General features: G+C 32.1%; 1 protein-coding gene across 6 annotated transcripts in view; it reads left to right on the top strand.

Moving 5' to 3' along the window:
• The window catches only part of Tsc1 (tuberous sclerosis 1 protein hamartin), a 187061-nt gene that overhangs the window by 60973 nt on the left and 99038 nt on the right, over nucleotides 1-27050 (top strand). For all 6 annotated transcript variants that reach the window (XM_085814963.1, XM_085814960.1, XM_085814962.1 and 3 more), the window contains one exon: nucleotides 10721-10866. In XM_085814963.1, the coding sequence (XP_085671089.1) occupies nucleotides 10721-10866 (146 nt within the window). The remainder of the gene's footprint in view (nucleotides 1-10720; nucleotides 10867-27050) is intronic.

Here is a 27050-nt window from a genome sequence, read left to right as displayed (position 1 = left end):
ATCATAAACAAAAAATTGTAATTCTATCAAAATTTAGAAGATTTTTTTCTTTTTTTAATTGGTGCACTATGTAAAACGATAGAATTAACCAGAACGTTTGATACGAGTGATGAGTAGAGAATGGGGAGCATTTGCATTCTTATCCATTATTAAAATCTCATTTGACAACTAGGTTGATGATCATGTCGATTATGTATACCCTCATTGCTTGTTGCTTACCGCTCACATCCTATACTTGGCCTTGACAAAATATTTTTATTTATTTAGCATATGAAAATTGGCTCTAATTCTTAATATGTCTTTCCAATGTGGTTTCACTGAGATTACTTCAGTTGTCTCAGAGAATAAATTTTAAACTTGAAAACCTTGTAGTTTCAAAGATGCTTCCATTAGGGGTTGCAGGGTATCAACAATTAATTTTAATTTCACCCATTTACTGTCTGCAAAATAATAATCTAAATTACTTTCCATTAAAGATGAGCTAAAAATCTTTGCATTCCAATAAAGATTTTAACATGTTATATGTAATATTCCACCTAGTTGAACAATCCAAAATTGTTCTTTTAATATTAGCATCTTTAAATTTTAACATAAGAGATGGAACGTGCAACATTTTCACCAGTTCCCGAGCATTATAAATAAATTCGCTGAAAGCGGCGTTTTTTATAGAGTCTTTAATTGCTAATTGAAATGTATGTGCAGCAAATCTTATTCCGATAAGTTGATTAAAAGAAAAGTTTTGATCAAAGAATACTCTGTCTTTAATGTGATCCCTAATTTTGAAATTTTCATTAGTCTTTAATTTCAGACAAATGAAATCATATTAGCTCCATTGTCCACAGTAATTGAATAAATTTGCTGAATACCGATCTTATATTTTTCTGATACTTTTTCAACCATATTTTTAATATACAGGGTGGTAATTAAAGTCCACTTTGAAATGGTTATAAAAGGAAAACTACTAAACCAAATGCTATCAAACTTGGTAATTGTGTAAAGTAGGTCATGGAAATTTATTTTCCATGGGAAAAAAGGATAAGAAACTCACCACCAGGGACAAATAAAGCAGTATGAAGTATTGTTAAATGAAATAAGACATCAGTTTAAAATGTGTTTAACCATTTCTGGAACATGTTAGAAGCATGTTCAATGTGGCTTCCACCATTTTCCGAAAACAAGTTAAATTGTATTACTGCATTCTCAATAGCAGTTCTTAGCATATCAGGAGGAATGTTACGGACATACAGGTGTATTGCATCTTTCAATTCTGCCAAATTGTTTAAATTATTTGCATAAATCATTTGTTTCTTCTTGCCGTAAGCCAATTGCAAGCCATTTGGCATAACTCTACAAACAGTTTTGTTTTAGAAATTCATTAAAAACATTTTAAACTGATATCTTCATGTCTTAGGGCCAAATTAAGGCTTCAGAAAGCACAAATAGCGATCTGTTAGAAAACGATTTCAGGATTGCTCACACTTTTGTGATCTCACATTTTCTAATTGCTAATTTGTGGTTTTTCACAGACGGATTTCTTCGTTACATGGATGGCACACTCTACTTTTATCACATTTAAATGGCAATTTTCTTTAGGTTAATGTTTCTGTGTGCACAACATGATAAATCTGTGCAACAAAAGGTTAAGTTAGACTCCAACCCTTATTTTGTTTAACAAATTGCGCCATTTCCCCCCTGGTGATGAGTTTTTGAACTTTGTTTTTCGTGCAAAATAAATTCCTTTACGCGATTACCAAGTTTAATAACATTTTGTCCAGTAGTTTTCCTTTCATGACCCTTTCAAAGTAGAACTGTAATTATAACCACCCTGTAAATTCCAGTATGCTTCTCATTTAACTCTGTCATTGCCAAAGTAAACAAATTTATTTTTCCGCCTATTATCAAGTAAGCATTGATTTCCAAAATTGATCTATTTAATCTGGTAGCTATGTTAATTTTTAAAGAAATTACTTTTTTTGAGTGCTGTTCTTATTTCAGAAACAATTTTAACAGTTGTCTCTGGCATTAATAATTTAATATTGTCTGAATTTACTGAAAAATTATTACCTATTGCATTAACAATTGGGTTAAAAATCTTTTTGAATCCTGAATATTCTAAATTTAAAATGAACAACTATTAACAGTAATAAGTTCAATACTTGCTTTAAGGACAATTTCCTTGCTTAATTTTACTTCAAAAAATTCTGATTTTATGTATTTATATAAAGTGTCTTGTGAACCACTTGTACATGGAGTAGCTTTATCTCTCATCTTCGACTTAATTTTCTGTTTTTACTGTAGATTTTAAAATTCATTAATATGATGTCTTTTTAAATGTCGTTCTAAATTGGCAGCATGATTTCCAATCATAGAAGTGTTTCATATATTACAAGTACTCTTAATGTTTTGTGATATGTTGAAAACTTCCTGCTAATGTTTATTATTTCTCCCCATTCTAAAATCAAAAGGGGGAAAATAAATAGATCAAATGAATTTTAAAAAATACATAGTTATTAAATTATTGTTATAGAATGGGGCCAACCCCCAAAATAAATTAAGTAATAATTAGTGCTGTATATAGTACTCAGTCATTTACTACTCGGCTGAGTGCCGAGTAATTGGTTTAAAAAAGTTCTACTGATATGTTCATGAAGAATTTTGCATTTATTGAAATGAATGCATGAATTTGAAGCATATAATCATAAATTTTATTTCAGTTTGAAATGTAACCAAATATTCACCTTAAAAAGAATTTTTAATAAAATGTGCAATTAACCAATATGAAATTAAAAGTGATTCATCAATCTATTTCTTCCCGATATTCTACTATTTAATGATTTTCTATTGTTTGTTTGTTTGCTGAAGTGACAATTCCTTGAGCAATACGAAAGTTTCACATTTCCTAACTTTATTTCGTTATTATTTTTTTAATTAAAAAATGTAGCTTATGTTATTAGAAAATTTATTAGCCTTATAGTTTCTTTCCATTGTATAAAAAGGGAAAAAATATTATAAAATTTTTTTCAATTCAGGTAAAATTGTAAAAAAATTTTTATGTGCACCACTAAGCAGTGTTTTACAGTGAGCTTATTTTTTCTGAGGCAAGACAGATTTGCAACAACAACAAGAAAAAATCTTATGTGTACACCGCATGACTTCCTTGTATGGAATATTAAATTATACACATTTTTCCCCCTTGCATTTCATTTAAATGTTTTGGATTGAATTAAATTTACTTCGGTGATAGCGCATAAACCACAATAGAATGAATACTCTTTAAAATTCACTATATTTGTTTACCATAGCGACACTCTGACCCTAGGTTCACTTAACAGCATTACATTCCATTCATTTTTTTAACTCAGAATGCACAAAATTTATATCATCTTAAGAATTATCTAATTGCTGCTGCATGTTCTATTCAAATACTATAATAAATCTACAATGATGTGTAAAAGAAATTAAGCAAACAACAACAACAACGAAAGAAATAGTTTTTTTATAGATGATTCAGTATTTCTCATTCAATTAATTCAGTTTTCAACCTCACCACAAGGCAAATATACATTAAAACTCAAAATTCTGTGTTGAAAATTATGAAGTAAATCTTAAACACTTATTTCCTTGAATAAATTCCAGAATGGATTAAGCATGATTTAATTCGAATAATAAAAGAAGGCGTTATCTTTGTTATTGCACTGCTAAAAAATATTAAATCCGTACTACTACTTGGTACTCGGTCAATACCAAGGTTAAATTTTGGCCGTGTACCAAGTGCTCGGTATGGCTCTAATAATAATCTAGTATTATATCGCAAAGTATAGTATACTACATAGTATATTATTTAGATGCTTGACAGAAGATTAGTAATTAGATAGAATGTTGACAGTCAGTTTATTATTCTGTGAGATGATGAATGATTACAGTAATTTTGTTGGTGAAAAGTCAAAAAGGTCATTAATTTTCTATAAGATATCATCACCACATTTAAGAATTAATATGAGCGTTTTCGAAGAATATTGCAGAAAGCAAATATATATTGGATAATTTATTTTCTCTCTATCATAATTTCTGGAAGTTTAAATATTCAGCTGGTGCAACACTTCTACCGATGCATCGCTTATGTACAATTAAAAAGAAACCATTAATGCTTTATTCACCCTAAATGAGATTTCAGAACAATTGCATTCTTCCCTCACATTCATGTCAGTTTAAATTGCAGGTATTCTGTGAGTTACATATTCTTCAGTATAGTGATTGTTATTGGTTTACTTTGGTTTAGAGCGCTGCGGTCTACTATTTTGCTTAAATGAGAGCAAATGAGACCATGATCTACTTCCTAAAAACCAATTCCAAATGGCTGTGAACCATATCATCAGTTGAATTCAAACTCACGAATTCCGGTGTCCAAGATCAGCACCGCACCCATTCGACCATGGCCAGCACATGATTAAGTCAAAATTGTGCATCTGTGACTTTTACAGTGATGCCATGCATTAGTATGGCATTTACACTGTTTCTGTGCAATTTTGGTATTTTTTGCACCATTTTCATCGTGTGCAGCATTTACTGATGCGGCCTTTCTTCTGAGAATTGCGGTAGTTTTATTCTAAACATTTTATTGAAAAATGTATGTTAATCCCCACTGAAATTTATATAACTGATAATGGTAACTTATATTTGAAGGAACAAACATAGAATAGTCCAGAAAAAAAGATGAGACCAAGGAAAAGTCCTATTTCTCCAATTTATCAGTATAGATATCTTATTAAAAAAACCTCAAATAATAAACACCTTCAGCTAACTCTGTTTCTTATTTATTTCAATTAGAAATAGCAAATAGCTCCCAATATTTTTCAATATGTTCCAAGTGCAGCTTGGAAATACAATAGGGCTTACAATAAAGATGTCGAGGGCTACAGATGTAGTATAACTAAAAGACGAATGGGTTGAAGAGCTATCGTTAAGGAACATAAAACCAGCATCGCCTACCATATGTATAAGATCCAGTCCTCTCTGGTTAGGGGTTGAGATTCCCCATATTGGATGCTTTTAAGACCCTACTCTTTGACGCAGCAAAAAAGACTATTCCTAGAGTAACTATAAAGCATTACATTCCTCTCTATTCCCATAATTCTCCTCTTTTACTGCCTTTGATTCAGAAAAGAGAAAATCTGCATAAAATTATGCACAGTGGCAATATTGACCAGATTAGAATTGAATTGAACAAAATCAACGCAGAAATAAAGCGGGCCTGTGCTTTGCTTAAGAGAAGAAACTGGTTGGACCTATGCAAGAGACTCGATGCCAGATCTCCCAACTCGAAACTATGGAAATTGGTCAAAAATATAAGTAAAGACCAACAATAGATGGAGAAATGTGATACTATTCTGGATTGGGATGGAAATATTTCCAAGCACAAAAAAACTGCAGCTGACTTACTTGGAATGTACTATCAGAAGTTAAGTAAGTTAACTTTTACTGCTCTAGACCAGACAATAGAGAAAATCTAGAAATCTTGCCCATGGCGGATGTAGTTCAGTATCGAGCAATACTTTATTTGGTAAAATCTTCTCTATAAATGAGCTGGAGATGGCAATGAAAGATCTTGACCTAACTAAATCCCATGGACCTGATGGCATCCACGGCCAGATGCTTAATCACCTCGGTACTTATGCAAGGCAAAGATTTTTAAACATCTTTAATCAGTCTTGGAATCTCGGGCGACTGCTGAGGGAAGGGAAAAAAGCCGTTATAGTTCCTATCAAAAAATCAGGGCAAGTGGATGGATCTCCCAATAATTATAGGCCCTTTGCTCTGACATGTATATCCTGCAAAGTTATGGGAAAAAATGGTCCAGAAACGATTGCTTGATCATCTTGACAATCGTGACCTTTTCCCAAAGAAACAGTATCGATTCAGAAGGGATCACAGTGCAACAGATCAGTTTCTCTGTCTCTGCCAGAAGATTAGAGATGCTCAAAACCTGCGTCTGACAAATCATAAAGTGGCTGCTTTTCTGGACCTGTCAAAAGCTTTTGACAGGGTGTCGAAACATAAATTGATTGTTAAACTATACAAGGTTTTTGGTATTACTGGAAAGGCTTTATCTTGGATCTATGATTTCTTGAGAGACAGACTGTTCAGAGTGAAGCTCAACACTACCATGTCAAATAGCTTTAAGATGAGTCAAGGCTCAGTGTTGAGCCCTATTCTTTTCTCCCTGTATATGCTGGTGCTTAAAAGGTAATAAAGGAGAGATATGAAGTCAGTATATATGCAGATGATATTGCCCTCTGGAGCTCTAGCTCAGATGTGGACAAAATTGAGTATAATATTAATTTTATCCTAGCAGACATGTGGAACTTTTCCAAAGATCATAAGCTGACTTTTAATCCAACTAAATCTATTGTCAGCTTTTTACTACTAATAAGCAGTTGTATAATTATCAAAAATTTTTAGGGCTGATATACCTCTCAAATTCGAGAAGCATCCTAAATATCTTTGTTTTAACTAAACCCTGAATTTAGCAATAAGCATGTGGAGGTATTAGTGCTGAAGAGTAGGAAATGGCTTAATATACTGAAATATATCTCAGGATGAGATTAGGGTGCTGACATGTTAACTTTAAGAGCTACTTGTTTGGCTATTATCCGTCCAATCATGGAATACGGCCTTCCTGTTTACTGTTGTGCCTCTACAACTAACCTCCAGAAATTGGAGAGAGTGCAGCTTAATGCCTCTCGTGTTCTAACTGGCTTACGTAACAGCTGCCCAAATGATATTGTGTTGTGTGAGATCTTCAGCCTCTGAGTCTAGGAAGGAAGTCAAGCGTAGTGAAGTATTACAATAAACTTGATTGCTATGGTTCCCTAAATCATACCTCGGATTTATTGCAGCATTGGCATAATAATAAAAGACTTAAGAAACACAGCCCGTTTAGTCAGATTGAAAACAGCAACTTACTTGACCCTACGGTAGAACAATTCTTCTTGAAGCTATGCATTGACCCTTCAGTAGGTCTTCCAAGGGTCAGTTTCCATACTGAACTACTGTCGAGGGTCACAAAGAAAAATGATGTGCGGATTTGAATTCGGCAGTTTGCCCTTGAAATTATAAATAACATCCCAAATGGCACTAACTTATGTGTACTGATGGTAGCAAACATGAGGATTCCCACATTGGCAGTGGAGTACTTATCAAAGATCCCAATGGAATTGTCAAAATAAAGAAAAGAATTCCTAACTTTAGCTCAGTTTTCAAAAGTGAACTTTGTGCTATCGATAAGGGACTGAACTATATAATGTCATTTTTAGACCCTAAAGCTATCTGGATTATGACTGATAATTGTAGTGCCATCCAACATGTGTTAAACTGGTGTAACATTGGTGACAAAACTGGAAGTTCAATTCTCATTAAATTAAAACAAGTCTCATCTTCTTGTGATGTGCACATTCAGTGGATTCTCTCACATGTGGACATTTGGAGAAATGAAGAAGCAGACGTCCTGGCAAAGAAGGGCGCTGAGGAGGCTCTGGCTACTTCCAATTCTCTGATTTACCTTGAGCTGTATTCTGCCAGAAAATATACTGATAAAATGACTTGGCTTGTCCCTCCGACACACTCTTGGTACCAGGTTGAATCCCCTGTTGGATGCCTCACTATGAACTGTGAGAGATGCACCCAAACGGCACTCTCCTGCTTTCTTAGTGCCATTTAAGAAGCCTTGCCTTCCAGGGAGGTCAAAAGACACACCCGATTTGTCCGAAATGCAACAATGAGCAGGTTTCTCCGGCACATATCCTTAGGTGTCTGGGTTTGTCCTATGATGACCTAATTAAGTCTCCTATGCTAGTTTATGACTTTTTGAAGGTGAATAAACTTGTAGACCTCGTCTTGCAGAAGCCGGAGACTCGAAGATTAGTAACAAAAACAGCAACAACACACCTTCAGCTGCAGTCAGATTAAATCAGCGTCGATAAAATGTCGGACATAAAATGGCAAGGAGATTAGCTGTCTTATTATTTGATGTTTCCAAAACAACATATATTGATAAAACCGAAACAAATATCGAAAATATTTCATAGTTTCTTTTTATTTCTGGGTCACCCTTATAGGAATTTAATGCCATTTGGGATGTTCTGGGCCACCCTAACTCACTAACACAAAACCTCTTTTTACGTGGTAGATTGGTTACTCAGAAAATTGTGTGAAAATACTCAATGTATAATATATATAGAAAATATTTTACACTTGCATTCTGTCCTAGATTCCGTTTGTGTAGAATCTGCCCGATTCCAACCTAGTAGCAGAAGATAATATTCGAAATGGCATGTATACTAACATCTAAGTATTAATTTTAGTGTAATCTCCCATTTGAAGGTTTTTTAAACTGTGCTTCTCAAATAAATAAATAAAAATAAAAATCTAAAAGGTTTCGGATTTTAAATTACATCCAAAGGGGCTTTTTTTTTAACATTTTGTTTTTTACCTTTATTTATTAAATATCACATTCTTTGCACTTAAACCATAAAATTCAGTTCAAGAGCAATATCGCAAAATAGTTTTAAATTGAGCATATCTTTAGAATTTCCAATACAGAGTCTCGTGCACTGGAGATAAAAATGTTTTGTCCTGTACAACGTTGCCATTGCTCACTTTGAAGTCCTTGAGTTTGTTAATCAAAAATTCATTAAAGTTTTACAAAATATGAAATCAATAATAAAACAAATTCCAAATTTGAGCTTCCACATGCCTATTTTTGCAGTAGGATTACGTCATTCAAAATTCGATGGCTCTCTGTACAATGTGAGAAATATACGTACTTTTATGCAAATTTTTCATTATTTAATTTCTTCAAATATAATGCAGGACTCTAACATTTAGTGGCAACAGTTTCAAAAGTGAAATGGACATTTATAGTGAACCAGCGAAAAATCGCAAAACGAAAACAATAGTCCTTCAGGGACAAAGCTCTTTGGACTTAAAAAATGTGTACTTAGCGATATTCTAAACATGTTAATTCAAACTCGCATAAAAGTAAGCATTGAAAAAAAGAAGTTTTGTTGTATTTTATTCTTTTATTCAATTTTTATATTGAACAAATCATAGAAAAGTTTTGAAATAAATGCTGAGAAAATGTGCTATCAGTTTACAGAACAAATAGATTAAAAAAAGTAATACACAGATACTTACATTATCAGTAATACAATATCAGAAGATTTAGTCGTTTGAAGACTTGACGAAAAAGTGGCCACCACGGGCGCAGCTGAGTTTTAAGTGCAAAACAAAAGAATAGGGAGCCAGTTGAGAGTTACACATGATTTTTAATTTATTATTTACTTGACTATTTACTTCTAGTTGACTATTGTGTTTACTCCCCAGGAATTAATACTGACTGTCACTAGCCTTTTTACATCTCCTGACCAATTAGAGAGAGGCACGTGTTTTTATACATACAATCACAATCCCTTTTTGTGTTATTGCGCCCCCGCACTGGATACTTCCTGCTGAGCAGCTGGTTTGTCTATTTAAATAGTCTATATAAACATCCATGGATGCGAAAAAATATAACCCAGATTGGAATTTTTCTTAAAAAATCATCTATATTTCTAGTTCAATCAACTGAATTAAATCTGTCTTGTACATGTAGTTTCATGCAATATTGAAACACAAAAGTACTAGTGAACATCAAAACTGTAAATACAGAAGCAAAGTACATGTATTGATGATAATAATGTGGTTGACGTTAACTTCGAAAATAGTGATAAGTTTTAACCAACTTATGACAAAATGACTAAGATAAGACTAAGTAACAAAATGACTGAAGATATATCCAAACCGAAATAAACCACTGTTTCTTTGCGGTTCAGTTTCGGGTTTTGTTTCGACTAACAATTTTTTTTTTCTAGTTTTCAGTTCAGTTCCGGTTTGAAATCCTGTTCTGTTATTCAGTAAAATAATTCTAAATACATATTTTATGTATCAAAAGAAAATCTGCTAAATAAAAGACACACAACTGCATTTTTAATGTGTATTCTGGATTTTATTCTATAAAAATAATAAGTAAATTAAAAAAAAGTGTTTTATTTATCAAAATTGTCTTTTAATCTGTTAGAATAAGAACATTCAAGGGAGGGAGAATGTTATAAGATTTTTGATTGGAAAAGTTGAATTGATACAATATGTATGCGTAAATTTAATGTTTATTTTAATAAATGTTTAATTAAACATTGCTAGTTATATATAAAAAGATTGTGGTGTAATTTTTTTAGAAACAACAAATTAGTCATACTGAATTCTTAGATCTAAAAACAATATTCTATTTTTTGTACTTTTTTGTTTTCATTAATGGTATTTATTTACCTTATTCATTAAATATAGATTTTTATGAGCCTAATTATCTGGCAAAAATGGATAGATGTATTTAACTAAATGGTAGTTTTTGTTTTTAAAAACCCACTATTAACTATATTTTTAAAAATTAGCTGTATTAAGGACTGCAGATTAAGAACTACAAACTTCATTTGTATTATCTTTAAAAATATAATGATTGAGAAAAATTGAAAATAATATATTTTTAATTAAAATTTTTATTTACTGTATTTTATCTCTAGTTTATTTATATTTTTCATTTATGAAAATGTAAATTGGTATAATTTTTAAGATGCCATTCAAAATGTATTTTCTGTAAAATTCAAAAGGTCTGAAAATATTTTTTCAGGTGGAAAAAGATGGCTTACCATGATATAATAGTCGATTGTGCTTCAGTTTTTATCGATTCTAGCGAAGGTTCGTTAGAAGGTCTCCGACAGAAAAAGCAGCCATTTGATTCTGTAGCTTTTGGTCAAAGTAGTACTTCCAATCAAGGTATAAACTATTAGTTTTGGCTCATAAACTGTTTAGAAGTATTTCATAATATTATGTATAATATTATGTTTAGAATATTTCATACTATTACAGTATTATATTTAGTATTTGTAGAAAACTGGGCATCAAAGAACATTTTTCTCATAACTGTTGCTTTCCCTGTTTTCTTGAAATGAATTGAATTGAGTTGAATGTTAGAAATAAGAACAAGAGAATTTTATGTGTAAAAAAATCTTAATGTGTTGTGTTAAATCTTAATGTAGTCTCATTTATATAATAATAAGTTTATTAAAGTTTCTCGCTACCACAAGTATTGTCTGCATAAACAGTTCACGTTGGCATGTTTTATCATATTTTGACAAACAATTTTTGGCATTTGAAAAAAAAAATACTTTCTTTAGAACACCGTGTTGTTAAATTTGTAAAAAAGTATCATTAAGTACAAGGTGTCTGGAATGGAAGTATCACGCTCCCAGATTAGAACCATCATTTACTTCCATTTTTTATTGCAAAAAGTGTTGTTCAGAGGCCCATATTTAGAGTAAAGAAGCCATCGACTTAGGACATTTATTTACACGAATAATGAATAAAATAACAGCAAATCATATTGACCATGACACTGCATTAGTCAATCAGCATCTCTGATGCTCGAATGACGTATGTGTCAGGAGAAGAGACAGCTGTGCCAGCATAAGTAATACGCATGAGCACTCACCTCTACCCAACATACTCCTCCTACAAGTAACATTTTTTCAATACAAAAATGAAATGCAAACAATACATAACACATTACATTAAGAAATTAAGGAAATTATTTTCAATGTATACATTAATTTTTCTTCACTGATACTCTTAGTAAGAAAATCTGCAATCATATTATCAGTTTGTGAATATTCCATCTTAATGACATTGTCCTTTATTAAGTCCTTCATAAAACGGAAACGTAAGTTCATGTGTTTGGATTTCGTAGAAGATCTGGCATAGTTGATCCGCTGGATAGTAGCTTGACTGTCTGTATTCAAAACCACTGCACCATTCAAAAATTGTTTACATTTTAATTCTTATAATAAATTTACAGTCCATATAACATCCTTACAAATTTCAGAAATAGAAAATAATTCTGCTTTACAAGTAGACAGACTAACACTTCTTTGTTTACGACATTTCCAAGAAATCAATGAATCACCTAGTAAAATAGTACCACCAGAAAATGACTTACCATTTTCTGCATTTCCCCAGCTAGCATCAGCATATGCATTTAAAACTCCAAAATCATTGCTATAGAAAAGTTTTTTATTTTTTGTACCTTTTAAATACCTTAATACCCTTTTAGCAAAAAGATAATGCCTTTTTTCTGGTACATGATGAAATTGTGACAAATAAGAGGTTACAAAGGCTGTATCAGCACGCTCTCTATTCGCTAAATATAAAAGCTCCTCAATTATTTCCTGATACAAAGTTGTATCAATCTATTCATTTGTACATGAAAAACCTTTATCTGCCCCTTTAACGATTGGCATTTTTACTGTTTTACAATTTTCTAGATTGTGTTTAGTCAATAATGTTCAATATACTCTGTTTGAGACAAACATATACCATTTTCAAGTTTTTCTATTTGCATTCCCAAAAATTTTGAATTAGTATTTTCATGTAGCTCAAATACATTTTTAATTTTAGAAACAATATTTTCAAGCATTTCTTCATTATTACAGAAAGCAGCTAAATCATCAACATGCAAACATAATATAAAAATGGTTTTGGTATCATTATAAATGAATATACAATTATCAGATGCTAATTGTACCAGACCAAGCTTTTCTTATTCAGTTTTTATTTTCATATGCCAATTTCTACCCGATTGAGGTAACCCATAAATACTTTTCTTTAATTTACATACTTTTCCTTCTTCAATCAGTTTTTCATAACCAGGTGGAGGAGTCATATACACATCCTCACTTAAGTCACTGTACAAGTATGCTGTTTTTACATCATAAAATTTAACAGTCAAATTTAATTTAGCTGAAAGTGCAAACAATAATCTAAAACATTCAATGTTTACTACTGGTGAATATGATTCGGCATAATTCTTATTTTTTATTTGATTAAACCCAGCCGCTACTAATCGTGCTTTATATTTTACTTCCCCAGTGTCTCCTTTCTTCAAAATATCCACCCACTTACTTTTTACTAATTTGGTTTTTTGAGGCCTCTCTACTGTTTCCCACACTTCATGTTTATTCTAATTCACTTTCCATCGGGGATTTCCAGTCATACCAATTAGCTCTTTGCTTCTGAAAAATTATTCAGAACATTACTAATTATATTTGAGCCTAGTTGTTTTGATTTGAGTCTCTGGGATGGTCTTAAGGTATTTCATTTCCATATTTATTACTTTTTTCATAGCTATCAGATGTTTGGATTTTATTCCCCCTGTCATCACCCCCACTACAGCGGCTCATGTCGTGGGCGACTTCGAAATTTAATGAGTCATCATATTCGCTTGCTTGAGTATTTTCTGTAACAATCATTTCGAGGTGTGGTTTTGATCTACTTCGTTTCCCCTTCCTTTTAATTCTTCAATATCCCAAGTTTCTAAGGTTTTATTTTCCCCCATATAATTACTATCTTTTAAAGATTCGTTAAATTTAACTGATTGTTCTTCAATTATTTTATTACTTGCTATATCATAAATACGATATCCTTTTCTTTCTCTAGCATATCCTTACATTATCCCTCTTTTTCGTGGTATATCAAATTTGTTTCCCATTACTTTTGGAATGTGAAAGTATGCCACACATCCAAACGTTTTTAGATAAATTAATTTGAGTTTCTTACCAGTCCAGATTTCTAAAGGAATTTTTTCTTTTCTTTTCTGGGGTGTTAAATTTGATACTTGAGTACTAAAATTAATTGCTTCTGCCCAGAATTTTACCGGAAGCTCACTCTCATGTGGTAATGTCCTAGCCCTTTCCAAAAGAACTCTGTTTGCCTGTTCAGCTTTACCATTACTTTCACTGTTACATGGAATTTTTTTTTTTTTTTTTTTTGTGAAAAATACTATAATTAGCAATTATCTAATTGTTCCTTAACAAATTCTAAACGATTGTCTGTTCTCAAACTTTTAATTCTTTTACCAGTTAAATTTTCATATTTAGCTTTAAATTTAGAAAATGCATCAAATATGTCGTTATTACTTTTAAGAAAATAAGTAAAATACATTCCAGAAAAATCATCCACTAAATATATATTAGATCCACATAAAATATTTAGACCCACCAATTGATTCAGTATGAACAGGGCCACACAGATCTGAATGAATCAATTCTAAAATTTCTGAACTTTGATTAATGTCAATATTTGGATGACTTTTTCTAGTTATTTTATTTATGTCACAAGTTTCACACTTAAAATCACTTACATCATTAATATCAATATATTCTTTCATTTTAAGCATATATTTTGGATTTAAATGGCACAATCTACTATGCCAAATTTCATAATTATTACCAGTACAATCATTAGCGATGCACCATTTAGAATTATAATATGGTTCTAAATTAACTTTAAGCCTACCGTTATTCTTAAATGCTTTAAAAAGTAATTGATTACACCTACTAAAAACTAATACAGAATTATTCCTTGATTCAATTTTACATCCTTTATCCATTAATGCAGTAAGTGACAATAAATTATTTCTGAAATCAGGAATATAACTAACATTACTAATAGTTAAATTAACAGAACTAGAATTCTTTGAACTTATAGTTTTTGCTTTAAAAGTACCACTACCTTCTGAAAATATTTTTGAATGTTTACCTGCCTGGTAAATCTCCCTCACCTCTGATGTAATATTCTGAAACCAAAATGTGTCCAGTTGCACCACTATCCAGCAACCAAATTTTGACACATTCATAATTTCTTCCATGCGTAAGTTGAAGAGCGAAATCACTTTCTCTTTCATCAGAATGAGATGAAACGTTTACACTTGTAGGTTGCGATTTCTTTCTTTGTTACCTTGGATAACTCACTTTTTGGATCCTTATTTCTGTAGTAGCAATCTTTCGTGATGTGACCAGGCTGTCAGCAAATGTAACAAATTCTTGAATTATAGTTTTTATTTCTCCTTGATATGAACGCCTCAGCACTGGTTCCATCAGGTCGTTTTCTGTTTGTTGAACTGTGTGTAGATTCTTCCTCGCGGAGTGTTTCACGTACTTCATCAATTGTTTTTTCATGCTGAATTTTTACAATTTCCTTAATTCGAGAGAATTTTCCATGAAGTCCACGGACTGTGTAAAACACCAATTCCCGAGGAGATACTTCTAGCCCTAGTGATTGGCACTTAGTTGCTATTCCTCTTGCTCTTGTGATATAATCATTTACCGATTCATGCAACTTCATTTCTAAATTTTTTAATTCATTACCAGCATCTGTTTTGTGATCTTTGGGAAGAAAGGAAATCAACATTTTCTTCCATAAATTTTGATTTTATTTCTTCCCAAAGAATTTTTGCATTCTCTTCTGTGGAGAACTGAAGCGCCTGTTGATCCAATAGTGAAAGTTTTATATACGCTATGGCGTCAGCGTTTTTCTCATTCCACAATCTTTCATCTTTTTCATCCAAGTTTTCCGGTTTTATAGTTGAAATTACTTAGTCAAGTCTTTTCAGTGATAAGGCAGCTTTAATTTTCAATGCCCAGATAAAATAGTTCTTGCCAGTTAATTCGGGAACGTTCCACTTCTCCATTTTTGGTTTCCACTAAGACAGTTTTGGTTTTTACTTGGTACTGTTTTATATCCAATTCTTCTTGATATAACCATGGACCTGCTACCATTTGTTGTTCAGAGGCCCATATTTAGAGTAAAAAAGCCATCAATTTAGGACAACACACTTTATTTACACGAATAATGAATAAAAAGTGCACGCAGCTAATCATATTGACCACCACACAGCATTAGTCTTATCACCAAAAAGTTCACTCGCCTCTACCCAACAAAAAGTAAAATTATATCATATGACACTGTGAAGATTTGGTACTGAAAATTCAAAAACAAGGACTATGACATTCAAGCACCAGATCACCCTGGCCAGCCACTGATGTTGATGAGACCTGCCTGCAAGAACTTGTGGAAGAAGATCAGTAGGCAACCACTTGAGAGCTTGCTAAGGAGTTAGACATTAGCGCCATGTCCATTAGTTATGCTATGCATTGCATAAATTTTGTACACAAGTTCAATCGCTGGGTGCCGCGTAAGCTGACTCAAACAGATAAAGACAGACATGTTCGGGCCTGCACTAATCTGCTCGAATATCAACGCAACGGCAAAATTCTGGACCGGATCATCACCTGTGATGAAAATTGGATTTACCTTAACAACGGTAAATCCTGGTAAACCTTAACAACCTTACAACATTTACCTTAACAACGGTAAATCTTGGTAAAGGGGTTACTCTGCATTCGGTAAGCCCCCCGGCAATGTCGCAAAGGACAATTTGACTAACAAAAAGATCATGCTTTGTATCTGATTGGATTGCCATGGTACTACCTACAAAGAGTGTCTGGGAAAAGGTAAAACCCTCGACAGTAAGGTGTACAGCGAGATACTAGTCTTTGTTGACTCTGCTATCAAGGAAAAATTTTGAAGAGTTCTAGCACAGAAAGGTAATGTTCCATCAAGATAATGCAAGACCAGACCACATGTGTCTGCATTCACCAGCTGGAATGTATTCGGACTGGAATGGGATCTTTTGCCACATCCACCATATGGACTCGACATCACTCCTTTCGACTCCTGCCTTTTATCACACCTACAGCTACATCCTGTTAGTGCTATTTTCTTTTCTGCATAGAATGTCTGAAATTAGGTTGATTTTTTTTTTTTTTTTTTTTTTTTTTTTTTTTTTTTTTTGGACTCGTGGCCACCAACTTTCTGAGCTGAAGGCTTAAAAAACTACCAAAACGTTATCAGAAAATCATAGATTTCGGTGGTGCTTAGTACCCACACTAAAGGTACTTCTTTCATGTTTCCTTTACTAACTTCTAATAAAAATGTTTTTTTGGCAGAACATTTTTGTTACAGATATTTTGCAAGAAGAATTAATACTGTAATTGCTTTGCATGATTTCTATTTCTAAAGAAATGGATAAATAAGCAAAGCAATACTGGTTCATTTACATTTTGATTTTCAGTATTCTTGATTTTTGTTCTGAGTATTGAAAAGTAATTTTGTTTTCTATATCATTTCTAAGAGTACCGTTTATAGCAGAAGAATTGTTAAATTGTTAAAAAATTTACATTTTTTATTTCGTGCTGTGACGGACCACACAAAGATAAATTCATGTCTGCAGTCCCCTCGCAAGTTGCAGTCTATAAGTTATGAGCTTCGAGACGACATGCTCTGATATTACAGAGGCAAGCAATAACTAGTTCAATAATGCCTTCACTTGATACTACAAAGCCCATAACTTTATGATCAGTGTCAGAAGATTTTTTAGCAGAATACACTGTGTCTGTCATTCACCTTGATATCAGAGGGCTGGCCAGCCAGGGATTCTGTAGCTTCTCTGATGTTGTCCTCAACTGTAACAGATCAGAGATGTAAAATATAACTGAAAAATAAAAAGGGGGTGATTAATTCAGCCTGCAGATTGTTTCAGACAGAGCAACATAGCAGAGCGCTGTTAAACTCTCATCTAGAGACTTTTGCCAGTTAGCAAGATCACTTTATTATTTTTAAAAATATCAGGATAGAAAAAATTGAAAATAAAATAATTGTATTAAAATTTTTATTTCTTTTTTATGTGTAGTTTATTCCTATTTTTATAATTTCATTTACTTTATTCTTTTATGAAAACTTAATTGGCATAATTTTTATGATTCCTTTCAAAATGTATTTTAAAAATTGCTAAAATGTCTCAAAATGTGTTACATTCTCACATAATGAGGACAATAATTTACCTTCTAAGTAGTCACATTCAATATTAATTGTCAATTATTATACAGTACTAAACCCAAGATCCGGACGTCCAATATCCAGAATGATCTAAAATCCAGACCTCAAAGCCACTACCAACGTTTTTTTTTTTTTGTGTGTGTGTGTGTGTCTGTGTGGTCTACATATGCGCATTTGATCCCCCCAGCGCATATCCAGACCTCAAAGCCACTACCAACTTTTTTTTTTTGTGTGTGTGTGTGTCTGTGTGGTCTACATATGCGCATTTGATCCCCCCAGCGCGTAATAAGACATGTAAAGAGTCCCGATTCTTAATTTCACTTCACTAAATAAAATACCTCCTTATTGAAGAAACAATCATTTTAGCATAAATTTGTATGATCAATAATTTGGCTCTGTAGCTGCATATCTGCTTGCCATACATCTCAAACTGAAACATTCTGCATAGATGCACCGTTGGTTTTACTCGTACTAATATTTTATATCCCTGGTGCCAAACTGGCAAATCATTATTTATTATATTTTGCTTTCATCACCGCATGTTTATGAACAGATGACAACTTGAGTAATGACTCATGTAACAACACCGAAACAATTTTTTTTTTTTATATTAGTAATTGAATAACAAAGAGTATGGTAACCTTTTATGATGACATTATGCTTGGCGATGATTACAGATTTAAGTTAAATACACTAAACTATTGACAGGAAAAATTAAAAAAATTTCTTTGCATATGCTAAAAATAGATTTTGTTATTGATACTCATAGGCCAAAAGATTACATTTAGTGGTATTTAAATTAAGAATAACTGATTTGTTATTCACATAAATCCACAATGAGTGCTAGAGCTTGTATGGCCACACCGAGTGGCAGAATTTAGGGAAGACAAAGAGAGGTTCTTGGTAGCAGAATTTAGGACCTGCAGAGATTGCATCAGGCGGCAAGATTTCTAGCGCCGGCCCTCAATAAGCCTATGTATGTGAGAATTTATTTATTCAGTACTCAGATAAGCCTTAATTATGTGCAAGGAATAGGCATAAGTATAATAAATAACTAAACTAATACAATTCAGGCTTAATTGTCTCGGTATGCAGTAGAAGCAAGATAAAATTTAGCAGAACAACTTGTCTTTAGTCGCGAATCTCATGATATATAGCCAAATATGTATAGTGAATGATAGCAAAATTTTATAATAATAGCTACGAATCTGAAGGTTTTTGGATATCACAAACCAAAGTTGAAATTTTCTAATTAACGAATTTTGTAAAGAAATGTGGAGAAGCAGTTAAAAATGAAGGTGATGTAAAAGAAGTTTTTTATTGTGGTGACAGTGTTCCTCAGTCATCAATAAATCAATGGATGGCAAAATCTGTAGATTGGTTCTAGATCAGGAAAATACCGCTAACAGTAGTGAAGAAAGTGACAGAGAGGTTTCTGAAAACGAAAAAATTTCAATTGACAAGTTATTCGGAATTCTAGACACAGCAATTACAAGACTTCAACAATGGAACTTTATAACTGAACGAGAAATTATGTCTGTCTATAAAATTAAAGAGAAAGTATTAGCACAAAAAACAAAGCAACTTAAACAACTTGAAAGAAATGTTTAATAAAGTTAACAAATATTAAGCTTTTTTTTTCTTAAATTTTGATACCTTTTAGATCATAAATACTTCATTATTTCATAAATCATGATTTCATATTTTTAATTTTATTATTTCTACATACCATCTTACTAGATTTAAACTGATGATCTAATATCTGAAAAAATCCCAAGTCCGAAAGAGTTTCAATCTTGGACTTTGTACTGTATTACAGGGTTCATATGGTTCTTAAGAGTCCTTAAAAGTCCTTAGGTTTTTTGGAATCAATGTTTGGTCCTTAAAAGGCCTTAATTTTGACCAAATTCAGCAGGAAATTTTTAATCATCTGAAATTTCTGTGTTTTTACGACTGCCATTTTGAACGTGAACAAGCATTTTGGACAAATGTTTTGTGATTCATTGACAAATATAATTATCTTTTGAATGGGTGAATAGGATTATGGATTATAATTTGTTCCTATTTCTAATATAAATGGTGAGAAACTCAAATTTCTGAACAAGAAGTGAAACATAGTGTTTCGAAATTATTTCATTTTTTCTAATGAAGAGCTCTTAATAACTTTTCACTTTTTAGGAATGTGAATTCTTTCTTGAACAATTCCAAATTTCGCGACTTATCAACATTGTGGCGATTTTAAGATCAATTTCTATAGAAAATTTTTAATTCGGAAATCTGGGACTTTTTCAACAAATTTTTTTAAAAAACATTATAACATCGATCAGTTTCATTAAAATAATGCTAATATACTGAAATTATATTCAAGAAATAACATTAAAATGAAACATTTTATTTTTTCTATATCATATTATAAAGTGACAACACTTTCCATTTTGCTGACTTATTATACGATAATTTTAATCTGAAAAATAAATAAGGTAATAAATGCTTAAATTGCACTTTAGCACAATTTCCAAAGGATTCTTAGCAAACGCAAAATAGTTACGTAATTAATTACAAGTGCTTTCATTTGAATTTTTCCATGGTAAGAGTGTTTCCCATGTAATTGTCCCAATATGCATCAGTTTTTTCTTTAAAATTAATTTTACACTTTTTAGTCTAATTTTTTTTTTCAACATACTTCTGACTTTTTGCTGTTACAGAATTGGTAGGAGTAATTTTTTTTAGGATTTTAGACATTGCAACATGGAAAGCTTAGAAGGATTTGAAGGCAAGATTTATAGGCCCATGAATCTAGAAGATTTCAGAAAAATATCTTCATGGTATTAACACGAAATGGATGTGCTTTACAGAAAGTTTGTGATGAAATTTTTGGAGAATTTTTGGAAGAACAATGAAAACATAATATTTGAATGTTTTATTTCTGATACTAGAATCTTTTTCTTAATATGTTTATCTTTCCTTTGTTGTCTTTACTTTTCACTAGACACAAGCATGAAAAATATCAAAAATGCTACTAATCTTAATACATGCACCAGGCATTTATAGAAAAGAATTTTTCTATTAGTAAAGAAATTGAAAACTGACAATTTAAAAGATTCATATTATATGTCTTAATGGGTGGGGCAAGGGGTTATGTTTGTTCCCCGAGTGCAACATCCATGTGGTGCCAAATTGATGTTAAGAAATTTTAGAATGAAACGTTTTTCATTCATAGCTTACAAAAGGGGGCACAAAATCTTCAGTTGTCCCAGGTCACTGAAAACCCTAGCTATGGCTCTGTGCATCATACACAGGGCTGGTGCTATGTATTTTCCCACCTGATGCAATCTACCCCTATGGATCCTAAATTCTAAAATTTTGTTAACCGCCCTTTACCATATATCATTTCATGTTTATTCCAAATGTTCATGTTACTAAAGAATTAAAATTAGCACCTTTTTCTCTATATTCTAAATGTATTTAGTCTTTTAGAATAACAGAAATCTTAAATTAAATTGAAAAATTATAAAACGAAGAGGAAGCGTATTAAAGAAAGAAATTGAATATGTAAAGAGAAAGAAAATTATTCTTTAAAAATATGTACAGTTATTATTATGTAAATTACCCAGTTGTTTATAATTTCAGCCTATACTATAATTTCCCATTTCTCTTTCCTTACCAGAATGCAAATTGTGTCAACAGTTCTTAAACTGAGGTTTTTAGAGTGTAAGAGTGTGTTTCTGGTTTCCAATTGCATGCTGCATTAGTTCCTACCAACTCTGGTAATTTGTAATTATTCGGCTTTGTTTTAGCACTACCGATATTTTAATTTGTTACATAATAATTAAGTTACAACAAGTTACTGAGCCAGCTTAGATTAAAATTAAATTGTGTAGTCTTTGACTACTAGTCTACATTTTGAGTTTGATTTGACTGTTCCTGTTTAAATGGATCACATAAGCTGTAGATGATTTTGCTAGCATAAGAATATGCCTTTATGTTCTAAGGTCTTTTTAAATGAGAGGTTTATTTAAACCTTTATGTGATTTTAGTTACTTTTAGACATAGCGATAATTTGCTTCATGTCTGTCAAGGGTTTTGTACAAATTTAACTTTCATCAGGTCAAGTAAACCTCATAGGTACATAGTTGAGAAACTGAGAAGAATGACAAGTTAGGAGATAAAACACTCAAAAACTGGTGGCAATATTGTTGTGCATATTGAAACAAATTTCTAATTGTTAGAAAAGGTGCTTAAAGAGAAGGAAATTGATGTAAATTCTCCAGAATGCCTGGAAAGGCTGCAAATTATAAAGATCTATAAATATTTTGTTGAGTATTGTTACTACCAAAGTTAAATGTTTTGTAGCTTTAAATGTGTAGTTATATTAATGTCGCTTAAGAATTGATTTTACTTTTGATTTTAATGGTTCTTTTTGAGCAAAGTTTAAAAAAAAAAAAGAAATTTAATATTGGCCATATAAATCTGTAATGACTAAGGGTATCTAACTAGCTAATTTAATTATTTGTAACTACACGGTCACCCTTAAACGTTATCTCTGCAAATTAAAGGGAGTTATTGCCTTTCATTAATCTTTACTGTGGTCACAAGATACAGCACAAAAATGTAAAAATTAACTTAAAACGTAATTCTTTGCATTTAGTGAGACTTAAAATAATACAAAACCACTTATCACCTCTGATGCATTAGTGGCTTATTGGAACCTTAAAATATATTAACTAGGTTACAACCCCAGGGACTCTACACAAAATTATGACACTAACTGCTTGTAGCAGGCAGAGCACAACTAACTTTCAAAACTTGCCAATTGTACCTACATCAGGCTTTCAGGTTTGTTCTGATCAGCAGGCTTCTCTCTAGGCAAGCAGCAGTGGTGGCAACAGCCAGTCTTCTGTAACAAATCATGCTGACTATGATATTACTTCTCATTGTAACCTATGCCATTAGATGTAAAATCTACCTGCTGTTTACTAAACCACTAAACTGAGCAAGTCTGTGACAAAATGAGACATAAAAGAAAAAAAAATCAACATTAATTTAGTAAAATGTAAATAAAATTTCACTAACCTCCGTTTCCAAATATGTCCAACTATTATAAAGGTAAAATATTTAATGCTACCTGATAAATTTTATGAAGTTGATTTTATTCTTAAATTAGTTTTGTAACTATGTTTAATAAATTGTGTTTAATAATAATGCATTCTACTTGTGGATCTATTTTATTCTTAGGATGGTATCACAAGAGTGAAATTAAGGCATAGCTAATATCTTTAATTGAATTTATTCAGTTTCCATTTGTGGATGGGTCCTGAATTTGCTTCATTAATGATCCTTAAAAGTACTTAATTTCCATGTGCAGAAATGTGTACAGATTGCATTATTAATACAACTTTGCATAGATTTATAATAAATATGTTTCTAGTTCAGTACCTAATCTTCACTATAATGAAATCAAACTACTAGTGCGCTGAACCCCCACTGATGACCCAGGACTGAGAACTAACTACCTTTATGAACTCACAAACTATTAATAGCTATAGCACTTGATAAACAAACGTTTGTTCCGCAAAACTTAAATAACTCCCGAGTCAGCTGCGTCTTCAAGTGTGTTAACGAAACTCTTTGTATGAACTTTTTTGCAATAAAAACTCCTGCTTTGCACTGGTTAATAAAGGCATTCTGAACAACTGTCATGGCAATGTGGAAACTTAAATTTATTTTCGCTAAGTAACTTCACAGAAAGACACCTGAAATTTCTTTGCATCAAATCAGTTCAGTTTCAGTCTTTAGAGTTTTCTGGAATTTGAAAATGGGCATCCATTTTTGCTACATGTCTGCTTCACAAGACCTTCTAATTCTCACTTCAGTGTGTTGAAAATACAGTGTTAGTGACTGTGTTTACAACAGTGTATATTTTGTGATTTGTGTTGAGTGGTCCAATATCATATGTTTTATATTTCAATAGTGCACCTTCTAAAAATTTGCGAAGGCATGAGTTCAGCATAACAAACAAGAAGCAATAGAGAGCTACAGTGAGGAACGTTTCTTTATTTCTTTACTTCCCTGCATTTTGTTATAGCTATACGTTAATGTTATCAAACATCTGGTCTAGAGAAGTCCCCTTTTTTCTCACTGGGGGGAGGGGTGCCCAAAAGCAGCCGAGTGGCATAGTCTCTGAACACTGGTAGTTCGGTCTGAGGTTCGGATCTAGCAAACGGGCTAGCTGCATGGCTGTTTTCATTATTTTCTGTATATGTAATGTGTATATTAACTAGTTTCTCTCAGAAAGTCCTCCTTTTATGTAGATTGCTTTCAAGTGCTTCGCCAAAATGAACAAAATCAAACCTCAGAGGGTTGCATGGTGAAACTAAACACTTTCCTGAGAATCTTCCGTTTGTTCTATTTTGGTAGAAACCCATCTTTCAAAAATGAATCGCAGCAACAAGAACTTGTTGCAGAACGTATTAATATGGTGGTATTAAAAATTCCACCTATTCGGATATCAAATATCGCATTAGATCAGCAATAACACCAAATTTTGGCATATTGTACCCAACTTAGAGACATCCAATATAATATCAACATCTCCTAAAAGGGACCAATATTTGATTTAAAAAATATCTAAAAATATTTTAAAATATAATCGATTATCCATTGTCATTGTAATTACAAAGTAATTTTATAATCTAATTACAATTATAATGTGATTGTAATTCTAATTGCAGCAACAAAGTTAAAAGAATAACAACAGATTTCCAAAGTTTTCCCAAAACGAAACGAATGCGGTCTGAAATTAACTTCAAATGTGTTCCTGAAATAGATTTCTTAGGCCATTTAGTAACCAAGAATGAAAGTAAGCCTTTATCGAAAGAGTAGAGGGAATTTTAAATTTTCAAAAACCGGAAGCTCTTGAAGATTAAAGGAAAGTTTTTAGCCTTTCTAAATTTTTACTGTAGCTATCTGCCATATGCAGCTCATAACCAAGCACTGTTCAGTGAATATTTAGAAGGTTAAAAAAAGAATGACAAATACAAAATTCCTTGGTCAATTCAAACAAGCGAAGCTTTTGATAATGCTGAATAGTAGTTAGCAAATGCTATGTTATTAGCATGCGTCTTGTATTCTTAGATGCATTTCACTCTGCTATTGGTGGATCTCAATATCAAGTTACTAACTGTAACTCAAGTCTGTAGCATTTTTTTCCCCCTTAGAGAAATCGCAACCACTGAGAAAAAAAAATCTATTTGAAAATTTATACACATGTTATAGAAACACAAATCTGCAGTGTTTACTGAGCACAAACCACTGATATTTGCTTTGAAATAAAAGTTTCAAAAATGCTTCTCACGTCCAAATTGTAAACCAGACTGTATTTCTCAACTCATATTCAATGTATAAACGGAACTGATAATATTATCGCCGGCACATTGTCTGACATTCATGAAATTAAAGTTATTGGTTTCATGGATTGAAGAAATTGTCAAAGTACAAACAGCAGATTAAGAGTTCAAGAAAATATTAAATACTAACAATTAATATTAAATACCACAAAAAAAATCAAGCTGTGAAATTCAGAAATAATATTTTATTGTGATACATCTACTGGAACAGAAAGACCTTATATTCCCAGGTCATTTTGAAAATTGTGTTTTAATTGCATACATAATTTAGCTTATTCAATCATTCCCACTATGCTAAAATTAGTTCATTGGTGATATTTGTGGCCAAATATGAACAAAGGCACCAGAAACTGGACAAGACAGTGTATTTCGTATCAAAAAACACAAACACAATTCAGCCCTTTCACAATCATTTAGTGAAATTTGTATGTGATTTCATTATATTCATCTACATCTCATCAGTCCATTTCCACTTTCAAATGGCTTCACATATTATCTAACAGCTATCTATCTATCGAGGTACTGGATGGATTGAAGCTGTCTGTGTCATCAATATTCAAGCCATGAAAGTTGTGTAGGTTTTCTACATGAACCAAATCTCTTGTTTTATTGTTGCAACTACCATTACAATCAAGATGTCAATTTGAGTCTTGTTTATTCAAGGCTCTAACAACATTTCTAGGTGCATAATAAATATATGGAAATTGTTCAAATAATACCCATACATTGTTGTTTAAATATAAATACACACATTGTTGAAAAAATACATACATTGTTGTCTAATCTGCATTAATATGTAATATTTTAGTATGCTCCAGAATTCAGTGAAACTCCAGAATTGCAAATACTTTACCAGCTTTGTTACTTGGTCTGAGGATGGCTTTCAAAGAAAACATTGGTTCCACTGTCACTGAACTTGTGTACAAATTTACAATAAAAATATCATGTGATTTATTTTATTTTATTTTTTTTTTTTTGTGCATCAAATGCTGATACTGATCCTGTCAAACAACTTAGAGGCTGTATCAAAAACGACTGGATCGTATGCAACAAAAGCAGTATTTATTCACAAAGATTTGAAAATATGCTCACATGTGTTTGTGTGTTGTGGTGGAGTATGATGGCCACTACATCCTCTGTATAAGAACCCAGTTTAAAGTGCTCAAACATGGTGCAAAATTTTTCAGGTTGTCCATTCACAGAAAATATCAGTTCATCCGGTTAAACTAGCATTTATCTGTAGTACAGACCCGGATACTTACTCTTCTGATACTTTAAAGCCTACATCTGTAAATCACACCAAACAAGATACTTGTTAAACATGCTCTTGCAGTCATATGTATTTCCCTGGCTTCCTGATTTTTATGTATCATCACAATGGAACTACAAGGAGAATGCACAGAAGGCCACACAAAGGTAAGAAATTCATGTGTGTAGTCTCCCCTCAAGTCGCAATCGTCAAGCTGTTACTATATAGAAGACAGTGTGCTGTAATATTACAAAAGTAATAACTTATTCAATAATGCTGCCACTTGACATTACAAAAACCGTAACTTCAACTATAATGAAATAGATAATGCAAAATAGAACCAAAAAGTTAAAAGGGCTTGACTAGTTCAGTCTAAAAAATGTTTCAGGCGTAGCAAACACTCAGAATGCTCTAAAACTCTCGAATAGAGACGTCTGCTGGCTGAGCAAGATCCTCATGTGACGATAGCAATAATTTGGAGAGCTAGTCACGTCCTCTTAGTTCAGTCTTACAAATGATTTTCTGTGCCAATTAATATGAGAAGCGATAGGGACACATTTTCAGACCACTAATAT

The sequence above is a fragment of the Stegodyphus dumicola genome, chromosome 4, assembly GCF_044657685.1.
Source record: "Stegodyphus dumicola isolate Sdum_Otavi_A_Nest chromosome 4, ASM4465768v1".
Lineage (NCBI taxonomy): Eukaryota > Metazoa > Arthropoda > Arachnida > Araneae > Eresidae > Stegodyphus > Stegodyphus dumicola.
The sequence above is the reverse complement of the archived record's forward strand: the minus strand, read 5'-3'. Positions and strand labels throughout refer to the sequence as shown.